At 44.8% G+C, this 19848-nt stretch overlaps 1 protein-coding gene across 1 annotated transcript in view; it reads left to right on the top strand.

Annotated features, from left to right (window-relative positions):
• The first annotated feature begins 3054 nt into the window (after positions 1-3054).
• Positions 3055-19848, top strand: part of MKLN1 (muskelin 1) — a 110659-nt gene continuing 93865 nt past the window's right edge. Inside the window, exon 1 of the mRNA XM_069862253.1 lies at positions 3055-3181. Coding sequence (XP_069718354.1) covers positions 3084-3181 — 98 coding nt within the window. The 5' untranslated portion in view covers positions 3055-3083. The remainder of the gene's footprint in view (positions 3182-19848) is intronic.

The following is a 19848-nucleotide window of genomic DNA, read 5'->3' as shown; positions in this document are numbered from 1 at the left end:
CGCTTTCAAACAGGACCGTTGGTCAAATGCTAAATCTGGGCACTACTCGATCATCCACATTTTCATTTTACTTGCTGTTTACTTTTATTTATCTATTTACTATTATTTATGGTGACTTTAATAGCTTTAACTCCTACTTGGGAAAAAAAAAAACAACAACCCAACCTACCCAAGCATTTAAAAATTGGCAGAAGTGTCAAAACAAGCTTCTTGGGGAGTGTAAGGATACATGGTCAAATATTCAGATGATAAAATGGAGCGAGGGAGGATAACTGTGCTACCCATGACAGGGCTTGGTGGAGGAGCTGGGGTGGGATCAAATCCCACTGGGTTTTCCTAGACTCCTCCTAGCACTCACCCATGGCCACTGTGAAAGAAGAAAGAAAATGCCCCCTTTGGTGATCAACACCTAAGTCCAATCCCATAATGCTTTTTCTTGAGCCCCAGAGTCACCTCAGCCCCACAGCAGCTCCATGGAGCATCTTCCTGAGCCCCACAGGAATCTCAGTCCCATGAGGAACCCCCTGATCCTTACAGCAGCCCCATGGTGCTTTCCATGAGCCCCACAGCCACCTCAGCCCCATGAGGCCCCCTCCCTGACCCCCACCTCAGCTCCATGGGGCATCTCCCTCACCTCCACTGCAGATCCATGGGGCATCTCCCTGAGCCTAACCTCATCCCAGTGGGGCATCTCATCTGGGGCATCCCCTGGATCTAGCTAGGGGTTAATTTCTGCTCACAAACATCCTGAAACCTTAAAAGCCTTACAGGCTTTATGTAAACCACATTCTTGAGTTAGTACTTTGTAGATCACTTAAGGCTCGATCTTCATGGCTTAGACATGTAGAAATGAACACTAAATATGGGAAGAAATGCGTAAAATCAAAAGGTGAGACCTCATTGCTCTCTACAACTACCTCAAAAGAGGTTGTAGAGAGGTGAGTGCTGGTCTCTTCTCCCAAGTGACAGGGGACAGGATAAGGCGGAATGACCTCAAGCTGCACCAGGGAAGATTCAGACTGGATATCATGAAAAAAATTTTCACAGAAAGACTCATCGGGCACTGGAACAGGCTGCCCAGGAGGTGGTTGAGTCATCATCCCTGGAGGTCTTTAAAAGATGGGTAGACAAGGCGATGAGCGACATGGTTCAGTGTCAGATAGGAATGGTTGGACTCAATGATCCAAGAGGTCTCTTCCAACCTAGTGATTTTATGATTCGAAAAGTTTCAGATAATCTTGTATTCACTAGTATAAATTCACTAAGACAATCAAGTGAAGCAGTCTTTATTATTGCTTTATCGGGGTTGTCTTATGCAGGGTCAGGAGTTGGATTTTATGATCCTTGTGGGTTTCTTCCAACTCAGGACATTCTTTGACTCTATGATAGCCAGTTTCATCAGCATCTATGACCATCCTGACCCCCACCTCAGCACCATGAGGCATGTTCCTGACCCCTACCTCAGCCCAATGCCACCCCATAGAATCATAGAATCACCAGGTTGGAAATGATCTCTTGGATCATCGCATCCAACCATTCCTGTCTACCACTAAACCACGTCCCTGAGCACCTCATCTACGCATCTTTTAAACATTTCCAGGGATGGAGACTCAACCACTTCCCTGGGTAGATTCATAGAACCCCATGGCACATTCATAGAATCATGTAATGGTTTCCGTTGGAAGGGACCTCAAAGCCCATCCAGTTCCAACCCCCTGCCATGGGCTGGGACACCTCCCACTGGATCAGGTTGCTCAAAGCCACATTGGATGGGGCTTTGAACATTGCCAGGGAGGGGGCATCCATAACTTCTCTGGGCAACTTCTGCCAGAGCCTCATCACCCTAATCATGAAGAATTTCTTCCTAATGTCTAACCTAAATCTCCCCCCTTCCAATTCAAAGCCATTCCCCCTTGTCCTATGACTACAAGCCCCTGTAAAGTCTCCCCACTCCAGGAGGTGATGCCACCTTCCTGTCCCCCTGAGTGGCCCCACAGCCTGTCCTCGCAATTGGCACCCCTCCTGCCTCAGGGAGCCCCACAGAACCGCAGACCCTTCATAGAAGCATAGAATCATAGAATGGTTTGGGTTGGAAGCGACCTTAAAGCTCATCTAGTTCCAACCCCCTGACATGGCAGGCACATCCCACTAAATTGGGTTACCCAAGGTCCCATCCAACCTGGCCTTGAACATCTCCAGGGATGGAGTAGACACGACTTCCCTGGGCAACCTGTGCCAGTGCCTCACCACCCTCATGGTGAAGAAATTCTTCCTTATGTCAAGCATAAATCTGCCCCTTTCCAGTTTATACCCATTCCCCCTTGTCCTATCACCACAAGCCTTTGTGAACAGTCCCTCCCCAGCTTTCCTGCAGCCCCTTCAGGTACTGGAAGGTGGCTATAAGATCTCCTCAGGGCCTTCTCTTCTCCAGGCCGAACAACCCCAACTCTCTCAGCCTGTCCTTGTACGGGACGTGCTCCAGCCCTCGGATCATATTTGTAGCCCTCTTCTGGACCCATCCCAACAGTTCCATCTCCTTCTTACGTTGAGGATTCCAGAACTGGACACAGGAGTCCAGGGTGGGGGGGTCTCACAAGAGAGAAAGAGAGGGGCAGAACCTCCTCCCTCGACCTGCTGGCCACGCCCCCTCTATGACCGCGCCCCTCACAGCCCTTTGCACCCGCCCTTTTATACCCTCGGCACGCTAGGCCCCGCCCCTTCCGTCCTATGGCCCCGCCCATCCTGGCCTTTTGCCCCGCCCCTCAATTATTACCCCTCTCTTGGCCACGCCCCCTTTGACCCGTCCCCAAATCCCTTTATGAGCGTGGCCACGCCTCTTTCTTTGACCACGCCCCCAGACTTCAACAGGCCTGGCCCCGCCCCCTTTCATGGCCCCGCCCCATTCTGCTATTAACGCGCTTGGCCCCGCCCATCACTGCAAGTTGACCACGCCCTTTTTGGCCACGCCCACCGCGCCGCCTATACGCGTGGCCCCGCCCCTCGCGCCCCGTTGAAGCGCGCGGCTCCTTTAAGCCCTGGCCCCTTCCCCCGCCCCGCCCCTCGCGGCCGCTGCTCACACCAAGATGGCGGCGGCGGGGCCGGGGCCGGCGGGCGCCGAGAGCCGGGTGCTGGGCTACACCCTGCACCGCTGGAGCAGCTTTTCTTCCACCTACCTGCCCGAGTGAGTGCCGGCCCCGGCCCTCGGCCCGCATCCGGGCTCCCCCGGCGCCGCGGCGGGGCCTGCGCGGGGGACGGGCTTGGGCCTGCGCGGGGAGGCCGCGCGCTGAGGGAGTGAGGGGGCAGGGAGGCCCGGCCCGGCCCGGCGCTGTGAGAAAGGGTCTGAGGGTCTGTACACCAGGATCAGGAACAGATATGTGTATTCAGGAGACGTCGTGCAGCAGGATTTGGAGGGCTGTGTGTGGGGAGGGTGGGGATCAGTGGGATTTGGTGGGAGTCTGTGTGTGGAGTAGGGTCTTTAAATTGGGGGTGGGGTGAGGGATCGGTGGCGTTTGGGGAGCCTTGAGAAAGGGTCCGTACAATAAGTTTTGGGGGGTTGTGTGTAATTGGGAGAGTCTGCACAGCAGGATTTTTGGGGGGCTTGGTGTGGGAAAAGGTGTGTAAAGTGGGGCTTGGGGGGCTGTGTTTGTGTGGGTCTGTATAGCAGGGTTTGGGGTAGTGTTGTGTGTAAAGGCCAGTGGGATTTGGGGGCTGTATGTTGGGGAAGGAGGGATTGGTGGGATTTGGGGGGCTGTGAGTGGGGTACAGTCTTTAAAGTGGGGGTGGTGTGAAGGATCGGTGGGATTTTGGGGGCAATGAGTCATAGAGTTTGTGTGCATTCACATGACTTTGTACAGTAGGATTTGGGGGCTGTGTGTGTGGGGACAGGGAATCAGTAGGATTTGGAGGGTCTGTGTGTGAGGTAGGGTCTTTAAAGTGGGGGTGATGTGAATGATCAGTGGGATTTTGAAAGGATTTGAGACATGGTCTGTACCACAGTTTGGAGGCCTGTGTGTGATTGGGAGAGTCTGTACAGCAGGATTTTGAGGGGCTCTGTGTGGGTAAAGGTCTGCCAAGTGTCATTTGGGGGACTGTGTGTGTATAGCAGGATTTGGGGTGGCTTTGCATGTGAAGGAGGGGAAGGTCAGTGGGATTTGGGAGGCAATGAGAAAGGGTCTGTACAAGAGGGTTTGTGGGGACTATGTAGTTGGGAAAGTCTGTGCAGCAGAGTTTAGGGGGCTGTGTGTGCAAAGGGTCTTGAAAGTGAGATCTGGGGGGCTGCGCGTGAAGGAGGGGGAGGTCAGTGGGATTAGGGGGGCTGTATGTGAGAAAGGGCTTGTGAAGCAAGGTTTGGAAGACTGTGTGGGATAGGGCCTGTAAAATGGGCTTTGAGGGGCTGTGTGTGAAGGTCTGTACAGCGGGGTTTGGAGTGGTCTTGTGTGTGAAGGAGGGGGAAGTCAGTGGGATTTTGGGGGCTGTGTGTAAAGGAGGGGAGATCAGTGGGGTGTGAGGGGTCTGTGTGTGGGGAACAGTCTTTAAAGTGGGGGTGGTGTGAGGGATCAGAGGGCTATGAGAAAGGGTCTGTACAGCTGGGTTTGAGGTGGCTGTGTGTGTTTCAGGGAGCCCGTACAACAGGGGCTCTGTGTGGGAAAAGGTCTGTAAAGTGGGATTGGGGGGGTTCTGTGTGTGAAGGCCTGTGTACAAGAGTTTGGGGTGGTCTTGTGTGTAAAGGTCAGCAGAATGGAGGAGGAGAGACCAGTGGGATTCGGGGGGCTTTTTGTGTGAAGGTCTGTGCAGCAGGGTTTGAGAAGGTGTGTGTGGGGTAGGGCCTGTAAAGTGGGTTTGGCAGGCTGTGTGTGTGTGTGCAGGTCTGTACCTCAGGGGGGCTATGTGAGGGAGGAGGAGTTCAGATGAGTTTGGGAGACTATATGCAGGGGAGAGGAAGGTCAGTAGGGTTTGGGGGGGGTTGCGTGTGGGGAAGAGCCTATGTAGCATGATTTGGGGGGGGCTGTGTGTGAAGGAGGTGGAGGTCAGTGGGATTTGGGGGGCTGTGTGTGTGAGAGGGGGAGATCAGCAGGGTTTGATGGGGCTGTATGTGAAGGAGTGGCAGGTCAGTGGGATTTGTACAGCATATTTTGGGGGTGCTGGGTGTAGGTTAGGGGCTGTACAGCATGTTTTGGGGTTGCTAGGTGTGGGTTAGGGTCCATACAGCATGTTTTGGGGGTGCTGGGTGTGGGTTAGGGTCTGTACAGCATGTTTTGGGGGTGCTGGGTGTGGGTTAGGGTCTGCACAGCATGTTTTGGGGGTGCTGGGTGTGGGTTCTGGTCTGTACAGCCGGGTTTGGGGGGGCTGTGTGTGTGGGACAGGATGGTCAGAAGGATTCAGGGGGCTGTATAGGGGATGCAGTGGTGACCAGGGCTGGGAGAATGTTTGGGGAGGGGATCGAGCACCAGCACTAGGGGGTTGTTTGGGGAAGTGGTTGATGAACAGATTTGGGGGGTGCTTTGTGTGGGATGGAGAGTCTGGGATGCAAATTTGGGAGTAAGAGGCAGGTTGGATGGGAGGCTTAAGTGCCAGGTGTGGCCGGGAGGGCAGTTTCTATGTGTGTGGGATCACCAGGTATTAAGGAGAAGCTGGCCCCAGATTTAGGGGAAAAGTGGGCAGTGTTTGTGGGAGAGGCTGATTGTCAGGTTAAGTGGGGAGAAGGGTAAGTAAACCTGCCCCCAGCACTGCCCTGAAGGTTTGGGTTTGTCAGGTGCCTGTGGGCAGTGTGGGTTTTGGCAGGCGGGTGTCCACTTCTGCCCCTGACCTCTGAAACGCTGGAGGCTGCTGGGCAACTGTAACCTGCTATGTGTGGGGAAAGGAGGTCATCTGCTGCCCTCCTGTTCTGCTTTTTAACTAAAAACCCCTCACATTTTAACTAAGCCCCTAACTTTAACTAAAAAGCCTAACTTTTGGCTTGGCAAAAGGAAACTGGAGCTGTGTTTTTACAGTCATCAGTTTGTGCTGCCTTACCACTGTGAACCTGTCTTGAATGGGAGTCTTGGCTGTGTGGCGGTCCAGCTATGGCCTGTTAAATTCCTCTAGTTACCAAAAGTAAAATGTGGAGTGACTGTAATGTGGTCTGAATGTGCTATTTTTGACAGTCCTTTTTGGGAAGTTCTCTTCAGTTGTGTAGGTCAGGAGGACTGTTAGGATTTACAGCGCTTGGACACCTGAGTCATTGCAGGTTGTAGTCCTGTCTGGTCATTGGTTGTGCTGAATGTAATCATGGAACAGTTCGGGTTGGAAGCGACCATAAAGATCATCCAGTTCCAATCCCCCTGCCATGGGCAGGAACACCTCCCACTGGGTCAGGTTGCTCAAAGCCTCATCCAACCTGGCCTTGAACACCTCCAGGGATGGGGCATCCTCACTTCTCTGGGCAACCTGTGCCAGTGCCTCACCACCTTCACTAAATAATTTCTTCCTAATATCTAATGTAAATCTCCCCTCTTTCAGCTGAAAACTGTTATCCCTCATGACAGGGCTGCCTTATTTGTTAATTATTAATGTCATTAATTATTTCCACTTTCCAAAATGAAGCAAACCTTTAAAAACTAAGTTTTTCTACACTGAGTTCCTAGTCTAATCTTTCTGTATTTTCGCTTTGTTAGATATTAAAAAGAGCTGTGTTCTTTTCTAATTGATGATCTTTGGTGATAAGTAATTCCTTTATCTTTCTTGTTAAAAAGACTTGACTTTAAGGCGTTTCTTTCAGGTCTGTGATCATAGTTGTTATTTCTACAAGCATTTCTGGCTTTTAACATCATATTGAAGTGCAGATCCCTGAATAGAAGGGTGACAGTCCATTATTGATCTCACTGATGCTACATAAAAAGATAATACCTTCTTTCTCCTTGATATTCCTTTCCAAGGCTCCCATTAGTCTTTTTTGCTGGAGACCTGTGTCTGTAGGAATTAATGTTTACATGGTGTCTGCAATGCTGCCCAAAGTCCTTAATGTCATTACCTTCTGTGATAAAATTCCCTTTCCTACAGTGAGGTTGGTGTTTCACAAAAACATGACCTTGCATTCAGATGTTTTTTAAGATGTTTTAATGTGCTTATCATCAGTAAAACCAATTTTAACAGCGCATGAGGAGTGTTCAATAGTCTCAGCAATGGGGCTACTCTTTGGAATGCTGACCTTGGTCTAAGGGATGCTGGCCCTAAAGCTTTTGTGCTGCCTTGTGTGAAAGTTTTGGTTTCTACATGGTATGTGCTAACTTTTGATTCCCATTTTGTGCAAGAGAACTCAAATGTGATCTAAAATGGAAAGGGAAGGCTTTGACCTGCGATTAAGATTAGATTCTTGAAAGGAGTAAAATTACAAAGAAACATATGGTAGTGGGGATTTTGGGGGTGGAGTGAAGATGGAAAACTTCTTAACTGCTGGAACAGGAACATAACATGCTGTGGGATGAACACGAGGACCTTAAAAGTTGTCTTGGTTTGCAGAACAGAATTATGCTTTTCTGAAAGGATATTGGGAATTCTAGTTATATGGTGTTTAAGTTTGTTAGTGTAACTGGGAAGAAATCTCTTCAGCCTTGACCTAGAGGAAGGACTCTGCCATAATATTTGGAGGAATACTCAGTTTAATATTGCTTGTCATTGAGAGCTGTGGTATTGCAATCGAAGTGCTTGTGGAAGAGCGTCAGAGTCAATTACCCATGTTCTATGTCAACTAAGTATGATATAAACTCTTTTTCAGTAGTTGTATGGGTTTAAAAGTAAATCAAAGCTATGAAATACAAACCTTTTGTTGCTGCTGTCCATGGAAGAAATTAGATGTTTAGTAACTAAAATTGCATCTGCTGATGTGATGCTGAACTGATACTGAAACTTTTCAGAACACTGAAATCACCTGATAACTTCTCTTTTCAATTTAAAAAAAACCACCCAAATTGTTTATCAGAGACCTTTCTGGTCTTGTTTAGGATCAGTGTGCGTTGACAAAGGCCAGTTTCCTTTCAATGAGAGAAGTTTCTTGTGGTGAATGCCAGCATCTTTCCTGCTGTGTTTGGTGATGGCACTAGGGGATTAGTTAGTGCTGGATCCGGTTTCTGGCGGTTTTACCAGTGCTGTGGCTACTTGCATGTCTGTGAAGATCTTTTCAAAGCTAAATGAAGATTGTCCTTCTTGAGTCTGCCAGAGAATAGTTCAACTGTTTTTCAAACTGCTGGAGTTGTCCACTCTCTTGGCTTGCAGGTACCAGCAGGAAAACCGACTTAGATGTGTATTTTGAAAACTCTGTGGATAGAAGTGAAAGAGTTATTCTAGTACTGGTGGCTAGTTGAGCCTGCGTTGTAGGGAAGATTGTGCCTTCGGGAAGAAAATTGATCCAAGAGGAAACTTGCTCTTGAAACATCTAGTATTTGCAGAGACGCTGCCATGCAGAGGCAGCAGGGCATTGAGAGGCTTCAGCTTGTCCAACTTGCAAAATAATCAACCCAAGCCGTCGCCCAGGAGCCTTCCGTTGCACCCATTCCTTACTTCTCTGTGTTCCTTCACCAAGGAACTGAGCCATATGAGAAGCTGCTCTCTGATGTCTCACAAGGGACTGGCCTTGGGATTTCCCCACCACTACCAGTTGCTTCAGACGAGCAGCACAAATAAGTGCTGGTGTCTTTTGACAGACACTTAAAAGAGACCTGAACTTTCTTCAACTCTCTTTGGCCTTCTGCAGGAAGTGATGAGCTCAGTCACTTCTCTCTCTTTTTTTTTATTTTTTTTTTGGATGAGGAGTCAGTGAACAATTTATAGAAGGTAATGTAACCCTTGTTTGAACTCTGTTTCTTTTTGTAAGGAACAAAGTGGAAAGCTATTGCTCTGCGTTCTGAGAGAAGCACTTCATATCCTGAGTTTTTTAATACCTGCTCCAGTTCCAACTGCCTGCTGGGGTGAAGAAGGGGTGAAGTGTTGTGCTCTGTACGATGGCAGTCATGTACCCCTTTCTACTGCTAAATGCTAAATTACTGTATCTTAGGACCATGGCTTCTAGTGGTTGCATCAGACCCGTGAGTGATGTGATCTTGTAGTTGGCTGATGCACTCTGGTTCTTCTGTCACTGTTTTATATGGCTGAAATTCCACTTCAGAGACTCGCAAGAGCTTTTTACTGGGGTATGCTAGTCATGTACTTTTATGGGGGAGTTTCGTCCCTTTTCTACTGCTCAGATCTTCAGGGTCATTCGGGTTTTCCTGGATGGCATCTCTGTAGAGAAAGAACAGTGTGTTTCCTGGATTTGACTTCAGGGCTTTTATGGGTATTTTGTTCAGTTATTTCTTGTGCTAAGGTCATTATTAAGAATCTAAAATAACATTGGCTTCTTAGCTGATAATTAAATATCATTAGCAACCTCCTACTAATTGGTAGTCACTCTTTCATTGCTGCCGTTTTTAATTGTGTTTCTGTTTTGATCTCAATTATTCTGATGACTCCAGTCTTTTCCAGTTTGACACTTTATGAGGTTCTCCTTCAAAAGTTGAAGGCTGGATGGCTCTCTCTTTCCTGGAAAGAATACTGCAACAGAGAAAGATCCAGCTGATTTCTTACAATACACTTAAAATAATTGTGTGCATTTTTGCTGGGTTTCTGTATTTCCATCAAACCAGAGGAAGTAAACTAAGTGAAAGATACTTGGACAGTGAAGTATCAGTGACTTGTAGACTTTCGAAGTGAGAATGCAAGTTGCTTTTGCTTTTTATTGAAGAAGTTGTGAATGTGAGTTCCTGCCCAGTCTAACCAAACATCTGCTGCTGTGTTGTATTTACTCTGAAACAGAGATCTACTCTACTGTGTTTTCAAATCTAACGTATTGCAAAACAGTAGCAAGAAGGTGCTGAGAACATGTACACAAACTTTCTGGGGTGAAGTCCATAGGATTAGAACAAAAGAAAACAAAACAACCCCAGGTCAGACAGAAAATAACCTGCACTCCAGCTACCCTGTTCTCTGAGATTTCTGTAAGAGGAAAACACGTGTATTTGTGGCTAGTGAAACATGATTCACTGTTCTTCTTCCTGCCATGTGAAACCGATGATTCAGATATGTACCTTAGAGGTTCATACATCTTGTTAAAGATGCATCCAGGTCTCTAAGAATCTCACGTTCAAGTTGAGATCAGTCATGAGTAATGAAAATGATTGTTTTTTCTGTTCTCTTCTGATACCGAGCTCTGTTTCCCTGATGAGCCAAAGATACTTTCAATTGAGGTCTCAGTGGTTTAAAGCTACCTTAACCAGTCCAGAATGATGGACTAGCAGTGTGCTTTGAGCTGTTGTGGCAGGGTGAGCTGTGCTTGTCACCCATATGCTAGAAATCTTATTGATACTGCTTACATCTTGTGATTTCTTCAGTTTTGTAGCACCAATGATTTGCATTCTAGTTGTAGAACTGCAGCTTTTGCTTTTTTTTTACACATACAAGCACAAATGTAGTTTTTTTCAGCTTTAATTGGCAGCATTTATGACTTTACTTGTGTATTTTGATGTATCCAATACCCTTTCCTTGTTCTAATTGCTTTGCCTTTAGATATGGGAAGATGAACAGTCGTCGCTGCTGGCTGTCTGTTATTACATGCTTGTGATGTCTTTGCAATATTGACCGATACTTTTAACATTTACTAAAAGGAGCTGGAATGCAAACACTGGCAAATGAAGTGAGCTGACGGACTCTGTTCCCCTCTGGTGAACCCTGTGTATAGAAATGTTCTCAGTTCTGTTTCTTGCCCTTTGCAGTGTCCAGTGGAAAATGTTTTTTTGGTTGTTTTCTTTTTTTTCCCCCTCATGTGTTTGTGTGGATTTTCTGGATGTTTCTAGACAATCTCATGATGTGACACGCATTTTGCCCCTTGCTTATGTCACTTCTATAGCCTGGAATTTTTCTCTGAAAAGTGGAATTCAATACTTAAAAGCAAAATATTTCTGTAGAAAATAAAGTTGCCTACAGATTAACTCTGTGAGTATTAGGTGCTTCTCTAGTATCCAATAAGGTGAAGTGGTGAGAAGGAAAAATACCAGAGAGGTGGAGGGAGTGAAAAAAATCCCAAATTGTTTATCCTTACATTGGCATCAGACGTCTCAGCTCTTGCTTCCCAGGTGAAAGCACAAATGCTGTAGGAGAATAAATGTCTTTAAGCTCCAGTTAAAATATAGCCATTATTTAAGAGATTAGACAGCATTTTATTCACTGGCAGAAGCTTGAAGGTGAAATGCTAATTGCTCTGGTTCCCTGGTGTGACTGACCTGGCGGAACCTTTATTACACTGATGTTCAGCCTTTTCTGGGATGGCATTTTTGGGGAACATTAAGAATGTAAAATTTTCATAGGAGTTGTTAACATCATCAGATTATGGATCATTTGTTCTGGGTGTGGCTTTATATCCTGCAAGCTTAATAAAGGTCTTCTAGCTCCTGATTACTAATTACATGCTTAAAGACTAAAACACTGTTATAAACTAAGCACTTTTTCCTTGGGATAACTATTGTTATTGCTGAGACAGCATGTACAGTCAGTTTGATTTTCTTACATGGCAAAGAATATAGTTTCTTATTCTGCGCATTCATCTTTTTGGCAGATCGCTGTTAAAATGCATGGTTGGGTTTATCACTGCTGTTGATTTTATGTGATCAAGATTTTCTTGTTGAGATTAAGTGGTGTGTGCAGCATTGATTCAGTCAAGTTATCTAGAGGTCAACATGTTCCAAACTTCCAAAACAAGTCAGGCCTTGACTGACTTTTAATTGCAAGTTAATATAAAACTCTAAAACTAAATGTTGTTTTATTTTTGACTACAGCCAGCTCAGTTTCATAGGAACAGTGGACTGTAAGTTGACCTGGGTCTGAATTCAGTAATATACTAGTTACTGGAAGGGGAGGAAGGAGCATTGAAGATGTACAGTGGTTTGTTACCTTAGGTAGTTGTTATTTTAGTCATTACTTGACATTCAGGGTGCGTAACCTTTGAGAAATTATTACTTGGACCAATTTGAATCTAGGATTGCAAGCATATATTAAAGTTGAGGATAGCAGCCTGCATGTCTGAAGTCAAAGTGCAGAAGCAGACTGGTTGATTGCAATTGCTTCTCCTCTGCTGGTGTGTTCCGCAATTCCTGGAAAATGACACAGTCTTGATAATGGAGAAAAGCTGCACATTGGTAATTTTGAGTTAGGTGATGTTTTCCTCTGTCCCCTCTGCCTTCCTTCTCTCCAACTGACTGCTGAGTTCACAATGTCCCTAAGAGGCTCTAGGAATGTGCCTGAAAACCACTGAAACTCTGCCTAGGGAATTACCTGTATTTTTCTTGTATGCTTTTCCATACTTTAAAGCGGCCTTTGTGAGGAATTGCTGAATGAGTTCCCACTCTGCTCTGTCATGGGGGAGATGGGGGGAGGGGGTGGGGTGGGGGGGGGGGGGGGGGGGGGGTGGGATGGGGGGGGGGTTGGATTAGGTAAATTGACCTCTGAGTGAGGAATTGCTGAATGAGTTCCCACTCTGCTCTGTCATGATGGTGTGCTATTGCCAACTTAAGCATTTTTGTCTTCTAAAAAAACTGCTTTCTGGTGACAGGGTTTGGGAATTGTCAAATGTGAAAGTAACGTTGACTTGGGAACTGCTGTACCCTTTAGGAGAAATTATTTATATTGCCCCAAAATAAGGAATTATTCCCTAATGTGGCTCTGGGCCAAATGTTTCCAATTTGTAACACAATTCCCTACATAATCAGTACTTGAGGACAGGCTGTTGTTTCTTTGTTTTCCCAGGTCAGTATTTTGTCTTCTGGATTCTCTGAGTAGAGCTACGTTGTTACTGAGAGAATCATAACTCTGAAAGGAATCATAAAATCACAGAATAGTTTGGCTGGAAGGGACCTTAAAGATCATTTAGCTCCAACCCCCCTGCAATGGGTAGGGACACCCCACTAGGTCAGGCTGCCCAAGGCCTCATCCAACCTGGTCTTGAACATCTCCAGGGATGGGGTAGCCACAACTTCCCTGGGCAACCTGTGCCAGTATCTCACTGCTCTCATCATGAAGAAATTCTTCCTGATGTCTAGTCTAAATCTGCCCCTCTCTGGTTTATCCCCATTCCCCTCTTCCTGTCACCACAAGCTGTTGTGAACAGCCCCTCCCCAGCTTTCTTGTAGCCCCTTTCAGGTACTGGAAGGTCGCTATAAGGTCTCCTCAGAGCCTGCTCTTCTCCAGGCTGAACAAGCCCAACTCACTCAACCTGTCCTTGTATGGGAGGTGCTCCAGTCCTCTGATCATCTTTGTAGCCTCCTCTGGACCCGTTCCAACAGTTCCATATCCTTCTTGTGTTGAGGATTCCAGAACTGAACACAATACTCCAGATGAAGTCTCACAAGAGAGGAATAGAGGGGCAGAATCACCTCCCTTGACCTGCTGGCCGTGCTTGTTTTGATGTAGAAAGGAAAACTATTACAGTGAAGGTGGTCCCACCTGGAACCAGAGGGCGTTTTCTGTAGAGTGTTGGTGGAAAAACTGATATTAGTTTGGGCGTGAGGGGCTTCAGTCTGTTTCGTGGAACATATTCTGCTTTAAATTCCTTTACAAGTATCAGGTTTTGGGTGAACTTTTACTAGGTGTGATGTTACAGTGATGATGAATAATGAAGGTGTGTTTATGGCTCACATTAGGAATTTATATCTTTACGTGTAAGCACTTGGTCTGTTTTGTGAATCATCCTTCAAGGGGAAATACTAATAGTATTTTAGTATGTAAGAGCATTGTCGCGATGCTGTGAAATCAGGGAAGACCTAAATCTGCTTTCTGGCCTTCGTAAAATTTTTCCATATGAGTGTAAATAGAAAAAACAAGTCCACCAAGTTCGTGACACTTCCAAAACAGTGTATGGGACTTACAGAGATGTGTGCTAGACATTGCTTTCCTCTGCTCTTCTTGTGCAGAGTCTGTCCCTTTCCAAGGAGATGCTTTTGGAAATGAGAAGTAAGAGCAGTGTGATACTGAAGTGAGCTACATCACCAGTATTGTGGAAGGTTTGGGAATTGTCAGTTTGGTAGCTGTTCGGGTGATTGCTGACAGTAGAAATCCCTGTTTTCACACATACTGTCTAAACTATTTTCCCAGCAAGATGTGAGTCTTTTCTAAAACTATAAACTGAACTTTGTTAGAAAGTGGCGGCAGCTGGTGATGTCTTAAACTCTGGCAAGTTCTGCTACAATTTTTTGTTTGTTGGCTACAAATCCAGTGAGCTGGAGTGTAATATCTTAATCTTTTTCCTTGAGTGTTGCAGGGTAGAATTCAGCCTATTCTGGGGCTTTTGAACAAGGCCATCTAGTAACAGGGCGAAGGGGAATGGCTTTAAATTAGAAGAGGGAAGATTTAGATTAAACATCAGGAAGAAATTCTTCACACTGAGGGTGGTGAGGCCCTGGCTTAGGTTTCCCAGGGAAGTCATGGATGCCTCCTCCCTGAAGGTGTTGAAGGCCAGGTTGGATGGGTCCTTGAGCAGCCTGGTCCAGTGGGAGGTGTCCCTGCCCATGATAGGGATGTGGGAACTGGATGACCTTTAAGGTCCCTTCAAATCCAAACCATTCTATGATTAAGACAGGGGTTTATTCCTGCTCACGGACCTCCTGGAACCTCTCATAGGCTAAAATGCTTGAACGGCATGTTCTTGAGTTACTACTCAAGGCCGGATTACATGTAGAAATGAACAATGAGTATAAGAAGAAATGGGCAGAAGAAAATATTCCAGATAGTCTTATATTCTCTCGTATAAATTCACGAAGATGATCAGGTGAAACAGTCTATATAATTGCTGATTTTGCCAGCATTTTAAGTTACTTTCTTTCCAAAAAGTAGATAGACTTTTAAGTACATGGAGAAGATCTGTTGTTTCAGTGATCTAGCAATTCTTGAATTTTAAACCAAAGCTAATGCAGGGAGAAAACAAACCTTGATAATTTTTAAGCTTAAAGTTTCAGCATCACTTACCAGTTAAATTGCTTCTCAACTATAATCTCTAAACATCAGAACGATTAGGCTGGTAATCATCTGGGATGTGTAATATTACTGTGGTTACCAATTTAAGTGAATAAGCTTGGCTTTGTTTTATTTTTTCTCCCCTTTTTTCTTCTGCTGTGCTAACACTGAAGTTACCAACCTGGAGCTGGGAGCTCTTGCTGCTAAGGATTTGAGTTGCTTAGTGCTGTGATACAGTCAAAAGTTTAATCCGTGATTTAGGGATATTGAGTGTCACCGGAATAGAAGTTATTTACCAGGCTCTGATAACTTGCTAGGAATTCACTGTCCTGCTGCAGTTTTAGTCACCATTGGTAACATTTAATTCTTGGTGCGTCTGGAGGAAGCACTGATGAATCAGAAATATCTTGTTTAATAAGTCTTCATTAGGTGGGGGGGAATTATTTTTAACTTGTGTTAGTTGGAGACATCTGCAACATTTTGTGTTTAAGAAACAATTTATTTTTTAGCAGAGACCTTTGTGTACCTTTGGGCTGACAGTGATGAGAAGTAGCTTAAAAAAATAATGTTAATTGAAAGAAATAATTGAGAAACTTGTTTTGATGGAACTATTTCTGGGTCAGGACTAAGTGACACCTGTTTTCTTGTCCAGTAGGGGGAGCTGTGATGTGACAAGGACGTTTGACATATGATTGCTAAATAAATTGTTTTATTTTTGTATGCTGTACCTGCTTAGCAATTTTACTTCTGGTAGAAGTATATTTCTGGTGAACTGGAAGCTTTTGTGAAACTCTGGCGCTGAGGAGATGGAAGCAAATTTGAGCAGTAAGTGTTATGATACTTGCCAACTTAACCTGTTTCGCAACTTGGCCTGTATCAGAAATAGCGTGGCCAGCAGGTCCAAGGAGGTGATTCTGCCCCTGTACTCGGCACTGGTGAGGCTGCACCTTGAATACTGTGTCCAGTTCTGGAGCGTGTCCAGAGAAGAGCAACGAAACTGGTGAAGGGGCTGGAGAACAAGTCTTACAAGGAGTGGCTGGGGGAACTGGGATTGTTTAGCCTTGAGAAGAGGAGGCTTAGGGGAGACCTTATTGCTGCCTACAATTACGTGAAAGGAGGTTGCTGGGTGTTGGTCTCTTCTCCCAAGTGACAGGTAGTAAGACAAGGGGGAATGGCCTCAAGCTGCCCCAGGGGAGGTTCAGGTTGGACATTAGGAAAAGATTTTTCACCAAAGGGGTTATCAGGTCTGGCAGAAGCTGCCCAGGGAAGTGATTGAGTCACCATCCCTAGAGGTGTTTAAAAGATAGGTAAATGAGGTACTTAAGGATACGGTTTAGTGGCAGATCAGAGTGGTTGGACTCAGATGATCTCAGAGGTCTTTTCCAACCTAGTGATTCTATGATAACAGTGTAGTACTTAAGGTTACACATTTGTGTTTGTGTTTAACTCAGACTTTGTTTTACCATACAGGAGGTCCTCCTGTACTTCTTAGCAGTAAGGTTAAGAAGGACTATGTTTTAAAAAATGCAAAACCAAGAAACAACACCCAAACCCTACAACCTTGTTTCCTGAATGTATTTGCATTTTGTATAATCATTGTGCATGTTTTACTGTTTCAGCCAAGACATTTTCATGTCTTCATGTCCTTATGCTGTTCTAAGCAGAGAACTTTTCCAACAGAAAGGGAAAAAACTTTATAATAAAATCTAAAAGCTTTTTTTTTTAACTGTTTTTGGGTAGAGCCATAGGTGCCTGCAGCTTTTTAAACATTGCAGCTGGGTGGTTTGAAATCAGTATTAGTTGCACTGAGTTTCAGAGTTGCAGGAGAAAAACGTCTCTAGTTCTTTCCAGATCCATGGAATAGGTTTTTTTGATAGTGACTTTTTTTGCTGTTTTTCTTGGTGAAGACTGTGTGTACATTGCAGTGTCCAGGCTGGGCAAGAGTATCCACACTGATGCTTTGCACTGACTGCTGTGATGGTTCCACATGTTTGAAATAGTTGGCCCACCACATCTTACAATCTCCTGTAACATGGGCTTCGTGGAAATTTTAGTCAGTGTGTTCTAGAGGTTGCATTCCTGACAGGCTGTTTTGGGATGGTTGTAGGAAAAAAATGAGAGAATCCTCACATGGACAACCCTGAAGAAGGCGCTTTGTCCGTTTTTGGTCACACTCTATTTTCGTAGCGCTCCAAATGCTTTTTGCAGTTTAATCGTGTGCTACCTTGGTGATTTTTGAGAAGAGCCGTGTCTGAGTTCCAAGTCCTGTTGGAGTTACATGTGCCCTTTTCTGCACAGCTGCTCTCTGAAGAGCCTTTTGAATGTGCCAAGCAAAGCTAGTGTTTTGGATTTGTTTATTCTTAAGGGCTCATTCCTAAAATCATGTATTTCTTTAACAGCAGCCTCATGAAAATATTTAGGTTAGATGCAAATTATAGAAGCCTTAAACCTAATTTGTAGTGTATTCTGCAAAGTCATCTCGTTTCTCCCTTCCTCCCCTCCCGAAGGAAAGGAAAACTCTCCCTTGGTGACTGTCATGCCTGAAACTACAGAGCTTTTTGCACAGAGGAGTCCTCTGGTAATACTGAGCATGGGGATGTCTCTGTAATTCCAGCAGAGATCAACCAGTGGTTGGTACAACGGATATTATGGTTTCTGGGTTGGTAAAAGGAAAAATTCTCTACTTCCAGCAGTTGCGAGACCAGTGTCTGCATGTGTAATAAAAAGAAACTTCCACTGTGTTCTGCCAAGAGGGCTTTCTACACAGAGCAGCTGCAAGGATCAGCTTCTCTTATTTAGTGATGAGAATGCTTACCGTAAAGGCTTAGATGCTGATAGCTGTGGGGGAAGATAGGTTATGGGTTTAAGGCAGAGCAGAAGTGCCTCTGGATGTGTTATTGTTTGTGGTGCAAATAAAAAGGTTCCTTCTGCCTAGCTTTTAGTGTGGGGTAGGATCGCTCACAAAGCGGCAGAGGTACCAGGACATCTAATTTTTTTCTATAGTTACTTGCCAGTGGGAGAGTGGCTTTGGGAGTTCTGTCCAGCGTGAACCCTGAGTCCAAATCCAGCTGCTCATCTCCTTTTCTCCTTTTGTGCTGGCATGAGCAGTACACAGAACTGGAGAACTGATCTGACTAAAGGAGTTATTTGTGCTAATTTTTATTATAGCTGCTGATGTAGGGAGGAGGAGGAGGAGGATCAGGCGTGAATGGGTGGAATGGTCCATCTTGGCAGCACTGTAGAGTTGTGTTAGACTAGATTTTCTTTCTACAGTTTATGATCATGAGTTACCTCACACTGCGTTTTATGGGTTGCTTTTTTTCACTGGAAAAGCTTGTGTAAGACTCTCTGGTACTTGTGGTAGCTCAAGGGCTTACAAATAACTTTTTTTAATGCTTTGTGAAAAGTATGTGGAAAGTCAACTAGTTAATGGAGTTTTCACTTCTAAAGTTTCTCAAATTTTAATCTAGGAGTCATATCTGAAAAGTGTGCTTCCAGGTACTGTGTGAGAGCTGTGATGTCCCGAAGGGCTTTACATGGAAAAAGTTGCCTGTCATTAGGATATGCATTTGTTTCTTACTGTCTTATGACTGCTGGAATGCTTGAGTTCCTCCAAGCCTATAAATTTTACTAAACCATTTTATGGTAAATTGACCTTCTGCATATGGATTGTTGTCTTCAATGTTTGTTTAATCTTAATAGATTAATAACCCATGTATTTTTGAACATATTTATAACTCCATTGACGCTATCTTTATCTTTTAAAATTCTCTTAATCTTTAATTGTGTGAGATGCCTGTCCCTGCTCTCTCTCTGCATGAGGATTTTTATCTTGTCTAGTTGTACTGATTGAGGTCCTCTTTTGTTGTGGCAAACTGATCTTTGACCTGGAGAAGCAAACAAATCTTCTAAAAATACGATCTTTGGGATCTGTCCCAGTTATAAAATGCCTCTTTCCAGCAGGGCATTATCTGACCACATAACAGTGCCAATTCTTGCAAATGTTGCTCAATGTATGAAGAGCTGATTGGCTGATGTTTAAACAAATGTAATAGCATCATAAATAAAATTTATTCTGTAGGGTAAATTGTCTTCTTGTGTGCTGGGATAAAGTTCCTTAAAGGAAAAAAGCTATACAGCGTTATGTGGTTTTATTTGCCTTCATGTCTCTTAAGTATTTAATATAAGATACTCTTCTCCTTCAAGTTTAGCGGTTTTTTCTTTCTTTCCTGATACTAAAAGGTATTAAGAAATTCCTAAATATCCTTTTGCCTTGCCTGTGGTGTGGTATAGGAGGCTGCAGGTATGATTCTTCTCATGACAAGTGTGTTTAGGTTTCGAATGGTGACTTAGTTTTGAGTCTGGCAACTTTTATTAGAAATCTGTCTCTCATTAGTTCCCAAATTCTCCCATTTGATTTGTTTGGTTCATTTTGTCCTTGTAATTAAAGACAGGGGCTGGGTTTTCTCTTGGAGTTGAGCCTCTTCGTGCTGCAAACTGGATTTACTTAGTTGGATGTTTAATTATGCAGCCGAATGGCTTCACCTTTCTTATTTTGCCGGGGTTGGAGCAAGAGGGTACTGTGTGCTCCATGTGCTGTTGAAATGTGTTTTCCCCAATAAGCATGTGTGATTAAACTAGTTGCAGGCCTGGGCCAGCTCTGGCATCACTGTGTTAATAAATACCATACGATGGTGGAAACTAGCTTAAAGGTAGATGGAAGTGAGTTTTGTTCCTGTTCGTGTAGAAACTGTGATGAGCTTCTTGCAAAGTCTGTGGATGGACAGCCGCTAGTCCAGCTTTCCAAAATATGTGTATTTTGAGGGCTACCCTGGTCAA

This window comes from Phaenicophaeus curvirostris, chromosome 1 (genome assembly GCF_032191515.1).
Source record: "Phaenicophaeus curvirostris isolate KB17595 chromosome 1, BPBGC_Pcur_1.0, whole genome shotgun sequence".
Lineage (NCBI taxonomy): Eukaryota > Metazoa > Chordata > Aves > Cuculiformes > Cuculidae > Phaenicophaeus > Phaenicophaeus curvirostris.
Note: the sequence above shows the minus strand (reverse complement) of the source record. Positions and strands in the feature narration are given on the sequence as shown.